The following is a 14,570-nucleotide window of genomic DNA, read 5'->3' on the forward strand; positions in this document are numbered from 1 at the left end:
GTGTGTGTGTGTGTGTATATATATATATATATGTGTGTGTGTGTATATATATATATATATATATGTGTGTGTGTGTGTGTGTGTGTGTGTATATATATATATATATATATATATATATATATATATATATATATATATATACATCAAAACTATAGTAACAATGGAGTCAGGAAGAACTCGAAATGAATCTTCAGTGTAGAATATTTAATAAATCCTTTTAAACCTGTTGCAGTAAAAATCCATGACCGCGAAAAACCATTTATATCACAACATAAATTAAGTGCTTTCGTCACACACACACACACACACACACACACACACACACACACACACACACACACACATATATATATATATATACACACGCATTTACATATGTATACACACACACACACATATATATATATATATATATATATATATATATACATATACATACATATATATATATATATATGTATATATATATATATATATACATATATATGTTTACTAGCCTTAAACACAAATTTAGGTGTTTCACCCAAAATCGTGAACATGTCAGTGTTGCCTCTAAAAATATTCCAATTCTTAAACCATTTTGTACTTGATATCCTTTGTGCATCTCCCAAAGGGTGCCAGAAATGAGTTTGTGTAAGTTTTGACCTGATTGTGATTGGTCATTGCGGCTTATGGAATTAACACCTCATCACTTCCTAGTAATGGTCTGAACTTTGTACCTCAATCCTGTAGTATTTCATCACTAATTCCTTGTAATAATTATCGTGAGATAAAAATGGGAGAGCTTATTTGGCAACTTATGTTGAATGCAACAGAAGGACCAGGACTAAACGACCACATTTTAATAGCACCAATATTAAAAATCATAGCAGCTGATTTACACAACAACAACATGTATACAATCCGCTCTCTTGAGGGTTAACATAAGGAGAAAGAGATTTATGTCATGGGAGAGCTTATTTGGCAACTTAGGTTGAATGCAACAGAAGGACCAGGACTAAACGACCACATTTTAATAGCACCAATATTAAAAATCATGGCAGCTGATTTACATAACAACAACATGTATACAATCCGTTCTCTTGAGGGTTAATTTAAGGAGAAAGCGATTTATGTCATGGTTTTATAACATCAATGTTTTTTAGGTTATTAGCATTTTTATGATAAGTTACACCAGAGTTTGGGATTTAAATTACATGGAAATTCAAACATGCACAAAGGGGGCTTAGAGATTAATCAGTATCTTTAACATATATATATATATAATTTTTTGAATGTGATTAAAAGTTTTTATACACATTTTGGATATTTTTCAAAGTGTTTTTAAGTGCTGATTTATGGAAGCATCACATGACTGTTTTGAATTTAATATAAAATGAGTTTAAATTGGTTTGTATAACCATTCTGATGAAGTTCCAAACCTAAAGGGACAAAAGTGCTTAACTCTTTCTTTATTTTGTTTTGTTCATAAAGTTGTTTTTAAGTTACACTTCGGTGTCTGGAGTTTTTATTACCTTGGTATTAATCTGATACTTGGGTCTGAATTACCTTTGGTATTGCTGTGTATACACTATGTGAGCCTGTTGGATGTTCTTAATATAGAGTATTATAACCGCGTCACTGATCCTAACCCATGTATTATGTGCTGAAGACATGAATGCCAAGACGTTTACCTCGAGAAGTGAATTTTGGCGTCTATTTTGAGAACACATAAATAAAGTTTATGGGTGGAGGGCCGATCATAATTATTTGTAGTGCATGGAGCTTTATCTGCTCCATGTATCACTATGTACCGTTAGGACAAAAAAATTTTTTTTTTTTTTTTTTAAAGTGTTTTTTCAGCTTTCAAAGCTGTAGAGCACTTAGCCAGTTTGCTACTGCTTTCAGAAAGGCAGTGAAATGCACAGTTCCTTATTTTTACACTCACTCTGCCATGCCTCTCAACTGTCCAGATTTTCCTATAATGCCCAGATTTTTGTCTCCTGTGTTCCTCATAAAGTCCATGGTTTCAGACAACTCCTGGAGGATTGAAGTCACTGAATAGTGACATACATTTGAATTTTAGATTTTTTTATCATTCAGAGAAAATATAGGCAAACACATCTAGTTGTTCTAGCTACTTTCTAAGTTTGTAAGAGGAGGGGACACCTTATCAGTACAGACAGCAGGCAGAACTAAATATTTCATTCTGCTGCTGTCATTTGCTGGTCTGTACTGGCTGATTTTACAGTGTAGTGATAGACTTGACCCAGACAATTTAACCATGGGTTGCTTAACATTTGTTAAAATTGAGTCTCGTGCCACTATAGCGCTTAACTGATTTGTCATTTTCCCTAATATCAGAGCGTAATCACTGTGATCTATACTTTACATGTCGATTATGTGAGTTTCTGTTACTAAATTCACATCTTCCATACCAAATATTTTCCAATATTTCTTTAAGAAACTACCATCTTTTTTATATTTCCCTTCTAGGTTCCCCCAGTACATCCTCACTGTTGCAAATAAATTTCCATTCCCCATTCGTAAATAATAATCACCTGCTGAAAGCTGATTATTTCTCAAAAAATTTTCTTCAGTTCCATAGTAGTAGTTTTAGGTAGAATATAAATATGTGGGAATGTAATCTTCCTTGCGTATCTGTCAATCCTTACCACAACTCCACCATTATTGTTTTTCTTTTCCTCTTATGTAACTGTTGGAGATCCTCTTGTGATCAATATTATTGCTCCCCTTTACTGTGGTTCCTTGTACTCTACTAAATGTCACTTCTGAAATCATATCTTTAACAAATTCTAATAATCACTTCTATCCAAATGTGTCTCTTGTAACATTGCTATTTGCACCCTGCATTTTTTAATATAATTCAGTACTATTTTGCATTTTGTCTGTGCTTACACTGCCATTCACATTCTGTTAAAATTGATAAAGTAGCCATTCTGATAAAAAGCTATGGCTTTCATGTATTCTGCATGACAGATTTTTGTTTCCAACTTGCAGCACATTAATGCTTGGCAGGCTGATATGCAGTTGTTAACTGCTTGTATTATAACTTCTAGGCTTAACAATCCCCTGAAAAAAAAAATAAAATAAAAAATCTTTAAAATCATGCAGGCAGAGATTTTTAAGGTGTACATGTACAGGCCATGAACTGCTGACATGTACTCTTCTCATAGTGGTTGCTGGGCCTTACTTCCCCACCCCTTTTATGTGGTTTGGTTATTGTGTTTAGTTAGACTTTATGGGTAAATAATGCTTTGTTTTTCCTGCATTTGTTACATTTGTTACATTGCTTGCTATGTCCTTTCTCTGCAGATCTCTGAAATGTGCTGTGATTCTATGAAGAAGCTCTTTAAAGAAGATAAACTGGGCCAGGCTTCATTCATGGCAGTTAAAGTAATTTCTGGTCTTGTTAAAAGCCGGAATTATGAAGTCAGGCCTGAGGTAAGTATGAGTTTACAGTTCATTTTTGTGTGATTTTATACAAGAATGAATTACAACTGCCCATTTTTAATATTAAAACAGGAGGGGCATTGCATTCTAACAGGACTATAGGAAATTTAAGTATTGCAAGCATTTGTTTGTGCACAGCATGTTCATTTAATTGATACTAATGGTTATAAGTGGGTGGGTAGAAGTTGTGATTCATGTATCATGATAACCAGTTTCATTTACAGTCTTTATTCAGAGAATCTGGTAGTTGAGATGAAAGAAAATAGAAAAGTAAACCAGAATTCATTTAGGAAACACTGTTTTATGCTACTTTTCAGCATTTTCTTTTGTTTCCCCACCCCTGCCCCTGACCGTGAATCTTGTTTCCACCTTTCAAAGTTTGCTTTGCTGGAATATGTTTGTGTTTATGGAGTGCATGTGTAACTTTTTCACATTTGTGTGGTTAACTATAAGTGGTATAACTTTGTATTTAGGCCTCAGGTTTTTAGAAATGTACTAGGTGTGGCAATGGGCTCGATGTTACAGGATGCACATGATATTGTGGTGTGTGCCTCGGATAACTCATTTGGAGGTCCCTTGTGAGATTTGCAAAAATGTTGAGAACTGGACTGTACAGGAATATACAAACTCAAGAAGAAACTTGTACTCAAAGGTTCATTGCCCCTTACTGGATAAAATAATAAGGCTGAGAATGACAGGGCTCCTGAAGAAAGGGACTAAACCCAACTCTCTCTTGTCCCCAGGTTTCCTGGACTTATCCTCCTTCAGAGAAAGCAGTTCACCCTTCCCATTGATGTAGAGCAACCTCCTACCAGTGGGGTTTCCTAACATGTGTCTGTGAAGTTGAGTAGGTCTGTGCTAAGTCCCTTCATGCTTTGTGACAAAATGAAGAAAGGCTGTTGTCAGGGCCCAAACTGAGTTGGGTGTCCTGTCTTCTCCTGCCATTTCTAGGGCCCCACCCCTTTCACTTCCTGTGCTCCTTTCCAGGTTATAGTTCCAGCACTGGGATTATTTGCTTTTCTTGTGCCTTCTACTTCAGTGCCACTGGGTCATCATCCTTTGACAATGATCCCTATTTTAGCACTGATGGCTTTGAGGCTGACTTTGTTTTGAGGCCTGCTAGGTATGAGGTAATTGATTTTGATGGGTCAACACCAACATTGACACAGAATCCCTTAGTTCAGTTCTGGGCATCAGTATAGTCAGCATTCATACCATCGCTACCAAAGCTAACCTCGGCATTGGGTCTGACAGCATTGCTGAGATTTAGTACCACTAACTCAGCATTAACATCGGTGATGGGATCCATGCTCTCAGTCTTCACACTAGTGAGTAAAGGACTGGTATAATGTCATTGCAACATCCTGGATTGTTGGACATCAGAGAGGCACCCACAACATGATTGTTGGACATCAGAGAGGCACCCACAACTGTGGCTTCACCATGGGACATCTCATAATTGGGAGCTTTGGACTGTTCTTCATCATTCTAACAGGGCATGGATCCAAAGTACCACCACAGATCCAGAGCATATGAAGTATTTTCCTCTTCCAAGCATTAAGACAAATCTGTTCTGAATTTCCACAGGAAATTGAAGTGCAAAAGGAGATGCCTAGACTCTCCAAGAGAGTCTGTCACTCCAAATATGGATTTGAATGAAAGGAAAGGTTCCCCCTAGTCCCTTCATAATGATGATCCCAAGTTTGGGGCATCCTAAAATGCATGATATGCAGGAGATCCTGGCCAACTCCCTGAGTAAGAAATTCCACAGGAGGTTTTTCGATCAGCTCCTGCACATCTTTGGTAGTCCTCCCACCAACAGTATGCTCAGTTTTGGTTGTTGCTTCCAAGTAAAACAGGTAAGATCTTTTGGCCTCCCAAGGACAGACAAACATGGAGTAAGGCTCCTTTTGCAGACTCCATTGTGGTGGTAGTGTGGCAGTTGTCACCAAGAGAGAGAGTTCCTCAAAGAGAGTATTTTGATGCACCCCTGCAACAGATAAGGGTTATGGGGCTAAGGATCAGATGGGGGGAGAGCATACAGGCATCAGGTACTTATGCCATCAGGTCCCTGAATTCTTTGACATGCGCATAGTCCAGACCTCCCAACCGTCCTGAATTACTCGGTATTTTCCAAGTTTTGGGGTCCAAATGAAGGTGTGCCACGATTCCCGAGTGGCACCCCTTCATTTCTGATTTCTTTGCTTTTGTTTTTTTATTTTTTTAATTTTCGCGCTGTCGGAGCTGACGTCATCACGTGCGTGATGTCGTCAGCGCCGTCAGCACTTCCAGCCAGTCGGAATTGAGCTCAAGGAGCTCATGTCATCATTTCCGGCTGGCTACGAGCAGGCGGGAAGTGCTTAGTTTGAACTGTTGCTGCCAGGAATGCTAGTTTTGTACCGTTGCTGCCGAGGATGCTGGCTTTGCTGCTTCGGACAGAAACTGCTGACTTTGGTGCTGCCTGTCATTTCGGACAGAGAATGCTGCTGAGAGGGACTTTGTCTTTGCTTCTGCTGTATTGTTGCTGCCAAGCCGAGAGAATAGGGACTTAATCTGCTTCCATTTCAATTCGTATACTGACTAGGTAAGGAACTGTGTGTGTGGTGTTGTGTGTTTGAAGTATAGTTCTGTTAAGCTGAATGGCAATTACTTCTGGCATTTGTGCTTAAGTGTAGTTCTTCTGAAAGCATTTTGTACCTAGTACTCAGCACTGTTGGCAGTCTGATACGCCAAAGTATGTTAAGAACTAAGAAGCTGTACTTGCACCCTTTGCTTTTCTCGGCAGATTTATTAATGCCGGCTGTGTGTGTGCAGATTTGGTTTTATTAACCTTAGCTCGGCAGTCTGCATTTAAGTGTAGACTGTTTTCACGTAGCCTTGTGTTGCTGTAAACAGTACTGCTGTTAACAAAGTGATAATGACAGAATCACTCTCTCGAATATGCAGGACCTCTTCCGATGCCTTAACTGTCTGGAGTAAGCTGCCCAAGTGTTATCTCTCTGCACCAACCCTGTTATCGACAGTAGCTGTGTAGCAAAAAAAAATGTCAGTTTCCATTTCAGCTGCTAAGAGCAGTCTGTGGGTGTGAGATTGGAATGGTCAGACTATACCACGCCATGCACTTCTTCACTACTTGGTTGGGTACGTGGTGTTTAATGTTGTGCAAGTTTGTCAGTAGTTCCCAGTCTCTCTCAATATTCCCCGACAGAAGGAATTTAAGGGTGCTTGACTACTAGCAAGCCTGTGAAATATCTGCTTGTCATTTTACATAGTAGATCAAATCTGCGTTTTCTGTAATTTGTCTTCTCTGATTTTGCTTTGGGATTTTGCTGTCTTTAGTAAAAATTGTGCTTGTACGACAGAATTTGGAGGGTTGCAGTTACTAAATAATGTCTGTTAAACAGATTCTTCCTTAGAACTATGAGTGACTGATGACAAATTTGTTTATGGTATCCCTAGCATCTGTGAAGAATCAACTGTCTCTGCTTATTAGGTCTGTTCTAAACTTTTCCTCTTAGGTTGATGCAAACCATTTTTAAACCTTTTATGTGACAGATCATGTAAAATAGTATGACACCTTCTGGCTTCATCTACTAATATAGTAATTTTTTTGTTGTTCTCATGATATGCACTGTAAAATCAGTTTACATAGAATGTCAGTGTATTATTAATAATGATATGTGTTATTTAAAATCATTTTTTCTGTTATAATCAGTATTCTTTAAATGTATTCTATGAGACTGGTTTTCTTATAAATGTGTATATGCTGACTTCCTTTACATAGTTGGTATGTGTAGTTAATTATTTGAAATGTTTTCTGTTTTCTTCTATGTCATTATTGGTTCATGCATTTTGTTTCATTGCCTACTGGAAAAATGTTCAAACTATAAATTTAAAATGCGCTCTAACTTAAGTGTAACAAGTGTGCTGTATTTGTACAAGGAATATAATTTAATAAAGTCAGGAAGGTGCATCAAAGAACGCATGTATGTTTCTTGTTTTGTGTACAAGGGGCCTATGATTTGAAAACAGCCCAAAGGTAATCTTTATCCAACACTGGCCAGATGCATTTTCTTTGGATGTGGTGTGGGTTTCAATGCTGTTTCAATGAATGTGAGTTTAAAGGGCAGAGTCTATTTTCATTGTGAGACAGTATTGCTTTGTTTAGCAGATACTTATTCCTGTTTGTGCATTGTGCTATAAAATGTAAAAATAAAATCCAAATAGTCATTGTAGAAGTAAAGCAATATGCACACAAGTGTTTATGGTAAATGGGGTGAAATAGCCAGGTAACTGGCCATTGGAATGGCTGCAGGGGGACTCTGGTGCCATATTTTGGTTGTCTGTTCTTCCGTTTGCATTTGAAAGTTATTATCCCACAATTCCATTGGAGTGGGCGGGGTTATGTAATTATGTACGCAAATTTTACGTTAATCAGTGTACAGATTTGTACCTATTTTTCATGGGCCTTGTCCAGATTTTTGATGATTCCGGGTTGAGAGGTATGACGTAGTCCACTTTCAGCATGTCCTAGCATAGCAGCCTCAAACTAAGCAAGAAAACAGTGCTTAAACCACACTAAGTGCAGCAAACAATAACCAGCCAAAACAGCACCACAGAGGAACCAGGCCCACCTCTTGATGATCCAAATTGATCTTTATTATAAAAACAAATGCTTAACTAAATCACCACATTTTCATTTCACAGACTTCATCAGATGTAATGCAGTAAACAATTATGGGTGTTTTATATACTCAATCTGCCATAACCCATCATGTTAATTGACAATTAAAAACAGTTGAGTTTCAATACATAGTCATAGCAACACAGAAGTAAGCCACGGTGGTGCAGCGGTAGCGTTGTCACCTCACAGCAAGAGGTTCCTCCCGTTCGATACTCGGCTGGAACGCCTTCTGTGTGGAGTCTGCATGTCCTCCCTGCAGTCAAGTGGCGTTCGAAAGACCTGTGTGAATGGGTGTGCCTTCGTTGAAGGCTGGGCATCGGGCTGGCACCTCGGCACCATAAAAATCTACTGCCAATCCTTAGCAGACCGGAGTTCCGCTGTGGCGATCCCCTAACCGGGAAAAGCCGAAAGAAGAAGTCATAGCAACACAGAATAAGTAAATAACCATATCAACAAAATAGAAAACTAAAAGGAATAAAACCATATATTAAATAATAAACTATTACCATATTTGTTTTTAATAATAACCTAAAAATATATTTGAAAAATATTTAAATATGAAACAATCATTGCAAACATGTCTAAAAACATTTCTAAAAGCAATATATATTACATGTCCTAGCAGAGGAGACTCTGGACACTAGTCTTAGGTGGCAACTGTATTTAGTATATCATTGCTGTCCATGAGGCTGATCCATAGTGTAGTGGACAGAGCAGTGAGGGCAGCTAGTTCATTCCTAACCATGAGGAGATGAGTCTGGCTTATATTGTGATTTTGCAGGTAATTTTTTTAGTCCTCCGGTAGTATCCCATGTGATGGGTCCTCTCTCTTTGGATCCTAGGTAAAAGAAAAAAATGCTCAGGAGCAGGGAATGATTATAATGGTTAATAGGATAAAGTTCTCCACTCCTTAGTGGTTATTTATGACGAACTGTAAGACTACTGAGAAGCTTGGATTTTACAAGTCTCAGCAACCATTCTTTGAGTAGCTGTGTGTCTTTTCAGAGTGGATGATGCCCTAAAGGCAGAAGTGGTGTACAAAATCCAAGACTCTGTAGCCCTCCTCCAAGGAATCAGAATCCACAGAATCCCCAAGGACTTTTCCAACTTTTGACCTATTGAGGGAGCTGGGTTTTGAATGTTCCTCCATCAGAATGCATGGCTCACCATTCTGCAGGAAGCTTATAATCATTAACCTCCCTTTTTCATTTTTTTACATGGGGTTGGGGTGTTGTGTCACCTCTTGGCATTTGTCGACTCGGTGCCACTCTCATTTCTTCTTTGACAGTCGTGCTCAGCTGTTGCATGTCTTCTCTTTCACGCAGTGCATTCATCCTTTTGCAGGATACCCTTGTTTCCTATTGCCTTCTTTGTGTCTGTCTAAAATCTTCTTCACCAGGTGGTCTTCTGCTTTTCGGCTGTGTGCCTGAACAACCATAATCTGTTCTCTTTGAGCTTCTCTGCAATTGGAGTTACTTGGGTTTCTGCTCTGACACCTTCATTTCTTCATTTGTATCATACTGTGCATTCTACCACAGTTGCTGCCCTTACAGCTATCTTATCCATACTCAGTTTCATCCTGTGCGTTCAGCTTTGCATTCCATTCCCATCATTTACTGAAGTTCTTGTTCCGAACATGCCTGTAATGCCACATCGTCTGCATACAGCAGCTTTGTTGATCTGTCCATTCTGATCTGTTTGCTAATGTAGTTCATCACCAGTATGAACTACAATGATTTCAGAGCTGAACCCAAATGCACACCCACTCCTGCTGGAAAGTTTTGAGAGTTCAAACACTATATGTAGTTGTCAGTACCAAAATCCAGTAGCACCACCAAGGAACTCTCCAGTACACAAATTAGAAGAAAACAAAAAAGGAGCGTAACACCACAGACATAAAACTGGAACTTCAACAAAAACAAGAACAGGATAAGCGCTTTCGGCATGTGCCTTCCTCAGATCCTGAAAACAATTCCTACACACAACTATTTAAGAACCAGCTAACCAATCTAGTTAAAAGGCAATTAAGCAATTAAAAAATGAGGTAATGAAACACAGCAACACTTACTCCCCATTTGCATAGTGCACTTGTAACAAAAACGTTTTAAAATAACTTAGAACAAAACTGCATTTTGTTAACAATCAGCATAGCATGCTAAAACTTATATATAGTAAATAAATAAAGCACTGTTGTCATAACTATTACACAGCTTGTAAATCTGTTAAAACTTAGAGCTCGTAATGTTAACATATCAGGTTCACAACCATAATATTAAAGAGGCAACAGTCACAGCCTGATATATAACAAATAAATAACTATTGTCATCGCATAAAAGTCTGATGAACACTCAGAATTCATACTGTGAACAAAATAGAGACAACACTCGCCCATTAATAGCAGAATACACTAACTCCAAACTTAAAAGATGTCTTGTTCACATCGCTGAAAGAAATGAAAGCATGCATAAACACCTATTCTGTAGAAAGTGTACAGAAGGAATATTACAAAGCTGACATTTGTAACAAAGACGGATAGGAAGTAAAAAATAAAAAATATATATAATGAGCTTCCTTAATGGCAAAAAGTCAATCTTCGTTCCTTCAGGAACGGTTTAAGTGGAACACCACCATTAAGCCCTGGGAAACAATCAGCCCTTAAGTCCATTATCCATTTAGATTCTTCCATTTCCTTTTGATTTGTTACATCCCCTTCTCTTATAGTTGGACGAACCATTGTAAGGACCATAAATCTAAATGTATGGGTGGCATTATCTTGAATATGAGCATACAACTCATTCGTAACAACCTTAATGCGTATATCAAATTGGTGCTTAAAGATTCTTTCTTTTAGTATCCTATTGATTTTGCCCACATAGAAACATGGGCAAAAAAAGAACAGGTAGCAACATTTTAGTTTTAAGAACAAGAAAAATCTAAAGAGGTTGCTTTGCAGTAAAAGCTGCAAAGCCAAAAGGAATGAACATACACGTTCTGGCACACGGAAATGTGGCAGTTGTAAAGCCTTTGTCTTTGTTACAGATGTCAGCTTTGTAATATTCCTTCTGTACACTTTCTATAGAATAGGTGTTCATGCATGCTTTCATTTCTTTCAGAGATGTGAACATGACATCTTTTAAGTTTGGAGTTACAGTGTATTCTGCTATTAATGGGTGAGTTTTGTGTCTGTTTTGTTCATAGTATGAATTCTGAGTGTTCATCAGACTTTTATGCGATGACAATAGTTATTTGTTTGTTGTATATCAAACTGTGAGTGTTGCTTCTTTAATATTATGGTTGTGAACCTGATATGTTAACATTACAAGCTCTGAGTTTTAACAGATTTACAAGCTGTGTAATAGTTATGACAGCAGTGTTTTATTTATTTACTATAAGTTTTAGCATGCTATGCTGATTGTTTTTAACAAAATGCAGTTTTGTTCTAAGCTTGGATCTAAGTTATTTTAAAACATGTTTTTGTTACAAGTGCACTATGCAAATGGGGAGTAAGTATTGCTATGTTTCATTGCCTCATTTTTTAATCAGGCTGTGACTGTTGCTTCTTTAATATTATGGTTGTGAACCTGCCATGTTAACAGTATGAGCTCTGAGTTTTTAACAGATTCACAAGCTGTGTAATGGTTATGACAGCAGTGTTTTATTTATTTTACTATAAGTTTTAATATGCTATGCTGATTGTCTTTAACAAAATGTAGTTTTGTTCTAAGCTTGTATCTTAAGTTATTTTAAAACATGTTTTTGTTACAAGTGCACTATGCAAGTGGGAAGTAAGTGTTACTATGTTTCATTGCCTCATTTTTTAATTGTTTAATTGCCTTTTAACTAGATTGGTTAGCTGGTTCTTAAATAGTTGTGTGTAGGAATTGTTTTCAGGATCTGAGGAAGGCACATGCCGAAACCGCTTATCCTGTTCTTGTTTTTGTTGTATTAAAGTTCCAGTTTTATGTCTGTGGTGTTACGCTCCTTTTTTGTTTTCTTCTAATTTGTGTACTGGAACATTCCTTGGTGGTGCTACTGGATTTTGGTACTGTTTTCTTATTTTTATCTGTAACACCGCACATAGACCGAACAATGGATTTATCCAGCAACCAGTATTCCGCTGATTCAGTCACTAAGAGTGTAGTGACTGATATAATTGCAAGCAACGTTAACACTCTTCTGAAGCTTAATTTGGACAGTACGAAGTTATTGATACATGTTGATTCAACAAATGACTTCGGTTTTGAAGAAATATTCAAAACAGTGGAGAATGCAGCCTATCGCTTAAAGCGTTTGTAATGGCAACGCTTCCATATGGAGGCGTGCCTTCATCATCAGCTGATTCTCCATGGACTAAGAGTTAAATGTATGCCTAGCTACGGAAATACCTACCCGGAATTGTTAGCTAAATGGCAAGCGATTAACATCCACACTAGCTTCAGTTACATGAAGTTACTTATTGACTTCTTTAGGCCACAAGAAGAAGAGATTAATAAAGTTATTGAAAGTAAACAAAAGGAGCTAGAATCTGCGGATTTGTCTGAAGCTAATTTGCATAGGTTGGAGAACTTGCAAGACAGACTAGCAGCCTATGAAATGAAATTGAATGAGCAGAAGAGCCAAAAGTTACTAAGGGATTATAATAATATTAAACAAGGCCACCTTTTTGAATGGCCTAGAGCGCCCCTAGGCAGGGTGACAAGAGGAGTGAGAATGAGGTCACTGCAGCCAACCAGATGCATACGAGGCAAGATGAAACGTGCCATGAAATGACAGTTAGAGCTGAGGTTCATCAAGTGAATGGAGCCCATTCTGTTGTAAATGTAACAAATGGGAGCGTGTGTGCTCAAAATGATGATATAAAATGTTTGACTGAAGGAACCCTTGAGGTTCCCATGGAGCAAGTTAACAATACAACAAATGATCCTAATTCTATTTGTACAAATGAATTATCCTCTATGCCCACTATACAAGCAGGAGCTGTACCCAAAAAAGGATCGATGCATCTACCTATTGATCTGCATCTTCCTTTTTTAATACATGTGAAGGAGCCAAGTGTAGGCAGACCTGCAAGCAGAGAAAGGAAGAGAAGGAAAGTCCTGTAATGAATTCCTTAGTTGTTAATATCTCGAATAGTATTCTGAAAAAAGAGTTTGTTACTCTACTTGAGAAGGGATTAATTTTTATACCAGCTCTACATTCACCGCTGCATGAGTTTGTGACTGATATAAAGTGTTTTGGACGTAATGTGACATTAAAACATATTTTTGGGTCCAATGTTAGATCAGATCATGGCTCTGAAAGACCAACTAGGAAGCCTAGCACATTTGTTCCAGTAAGCCATCCTACGGTTGAGATTTTTATGCTCTTATGTAAGCAAGAACTAGCCAAAATTAGAACAGATGGCAAAGGTAAACACTAGCAGAATTTGACTAAAGAAGAATTGGATGATTTAAAAGAACTACAAACCAGAGAGGATATAACTATTAGACCAGCTGACAAAGGAGGAGCTGTGGTGGTGATGAGTATGGAAGATAGTATGTTGGATATGCTCAGTGATCGAGCAACATACTTAAGAATTATGAAGAAAGAAGTTGATGTGATGAAAAGGAGGATAGAAGATGCACTTTGTGAGATGCTTATGAACAGGAGTATAACAAAGGAACTATATGAGTTTTTCGTAGTTGAACATCCTGTCATACCTATCATCAATGGACTGCCAGAAATCCATAAAAACAGCTCTAAACCACCCATGCATCCCATAGTGGCAGGCCGAGGATGGTCAACAGAGCCCCTTTCAGTCTTTTTGGAAAATGAGCTGAAAAAGCTATTGAGTGATTACAAGAACATAGTAAAAGATACAGCACAGTTCCTACAGCATTTACAGGAAGCCACCACTAACATCTATGACTTCTCCCATTTGTTATTAGTCACTATGGATGTTCATAGTTTGTTTACATCAATTCCTAACTCATATGGTGTTGAAGCCATAAGAGATTTGTATAGAGAAAGAAAATTAGACTCTTATGTTGTCTGCAACCTATTGGTGCTAGAGAACAATTTATTTGTTTATGGAGATAGCTACTACTGGCAGAAGTGGGGGGTAGCTATGGGTACCCCCTGCGTGAATAGCTGTGCTAATCTCGTGTTGGCCCGGTGGGAAGAGCTATGGGCACTGAATGTAAACTTCCAATGCAAAGGGAATGTGCTCCTCTATAATAGATTTGTGGATGACATTATGATTCTATGGGCGGGAAGTGAAGAAGAAGTTCAAAAATTTGTGGATTTTTTTTAACAGACTATTTTGTTTCTAAAATTTGATGTGAAGATGTCCAGAACAGATACTGAATTTCTGGATGTCAAGATCCTATAGGATCCTATTGAAGGGATAAATACTATGCTGTATCGGAAACCTATGTGGAGGAACCATATGGTG

At 37.8% G+C, this 14,570-nt stretch overlaps 1 protein-coding gene across 1 annotated transcript in view; it reads left to right on the top strand.

Moving 5' to 3' along the window:
- NOC3L (NOC3 like DNA replication regulator) overlaps window positions 1-14,570 on the top strand; it is an 825,940-nt gene that overhangs the window by 190,490 nt on the left and 620,880 nt on the right. Inside the window, exon 10 of the mRNA XM_044056662.1 lies at window positions 3,316-3,444. Coding sequence (XP_043912597.1) covers window positions 3,316-3,444 — 129 coding nt within the window. The remainder of the gene's footprint in view (window positions 1-3,315; window positions 3,445-14,570) is intronic.

The sequence above is a fragment of the Protopterus annectens genome, chromosome 14.part0 (genome assembly GCF_019279795.1).
Source record: "Protopterus annectens isolate FY-2018-M chromosome 14.part0, PAN1.0, whole genome shotgun sequence".
Lineage (NCBI taxonomy): Eukaryota > Metazoa > Chordata > Ceratodontiformes > Protopteridae > Protopterus > Protopterus annectens.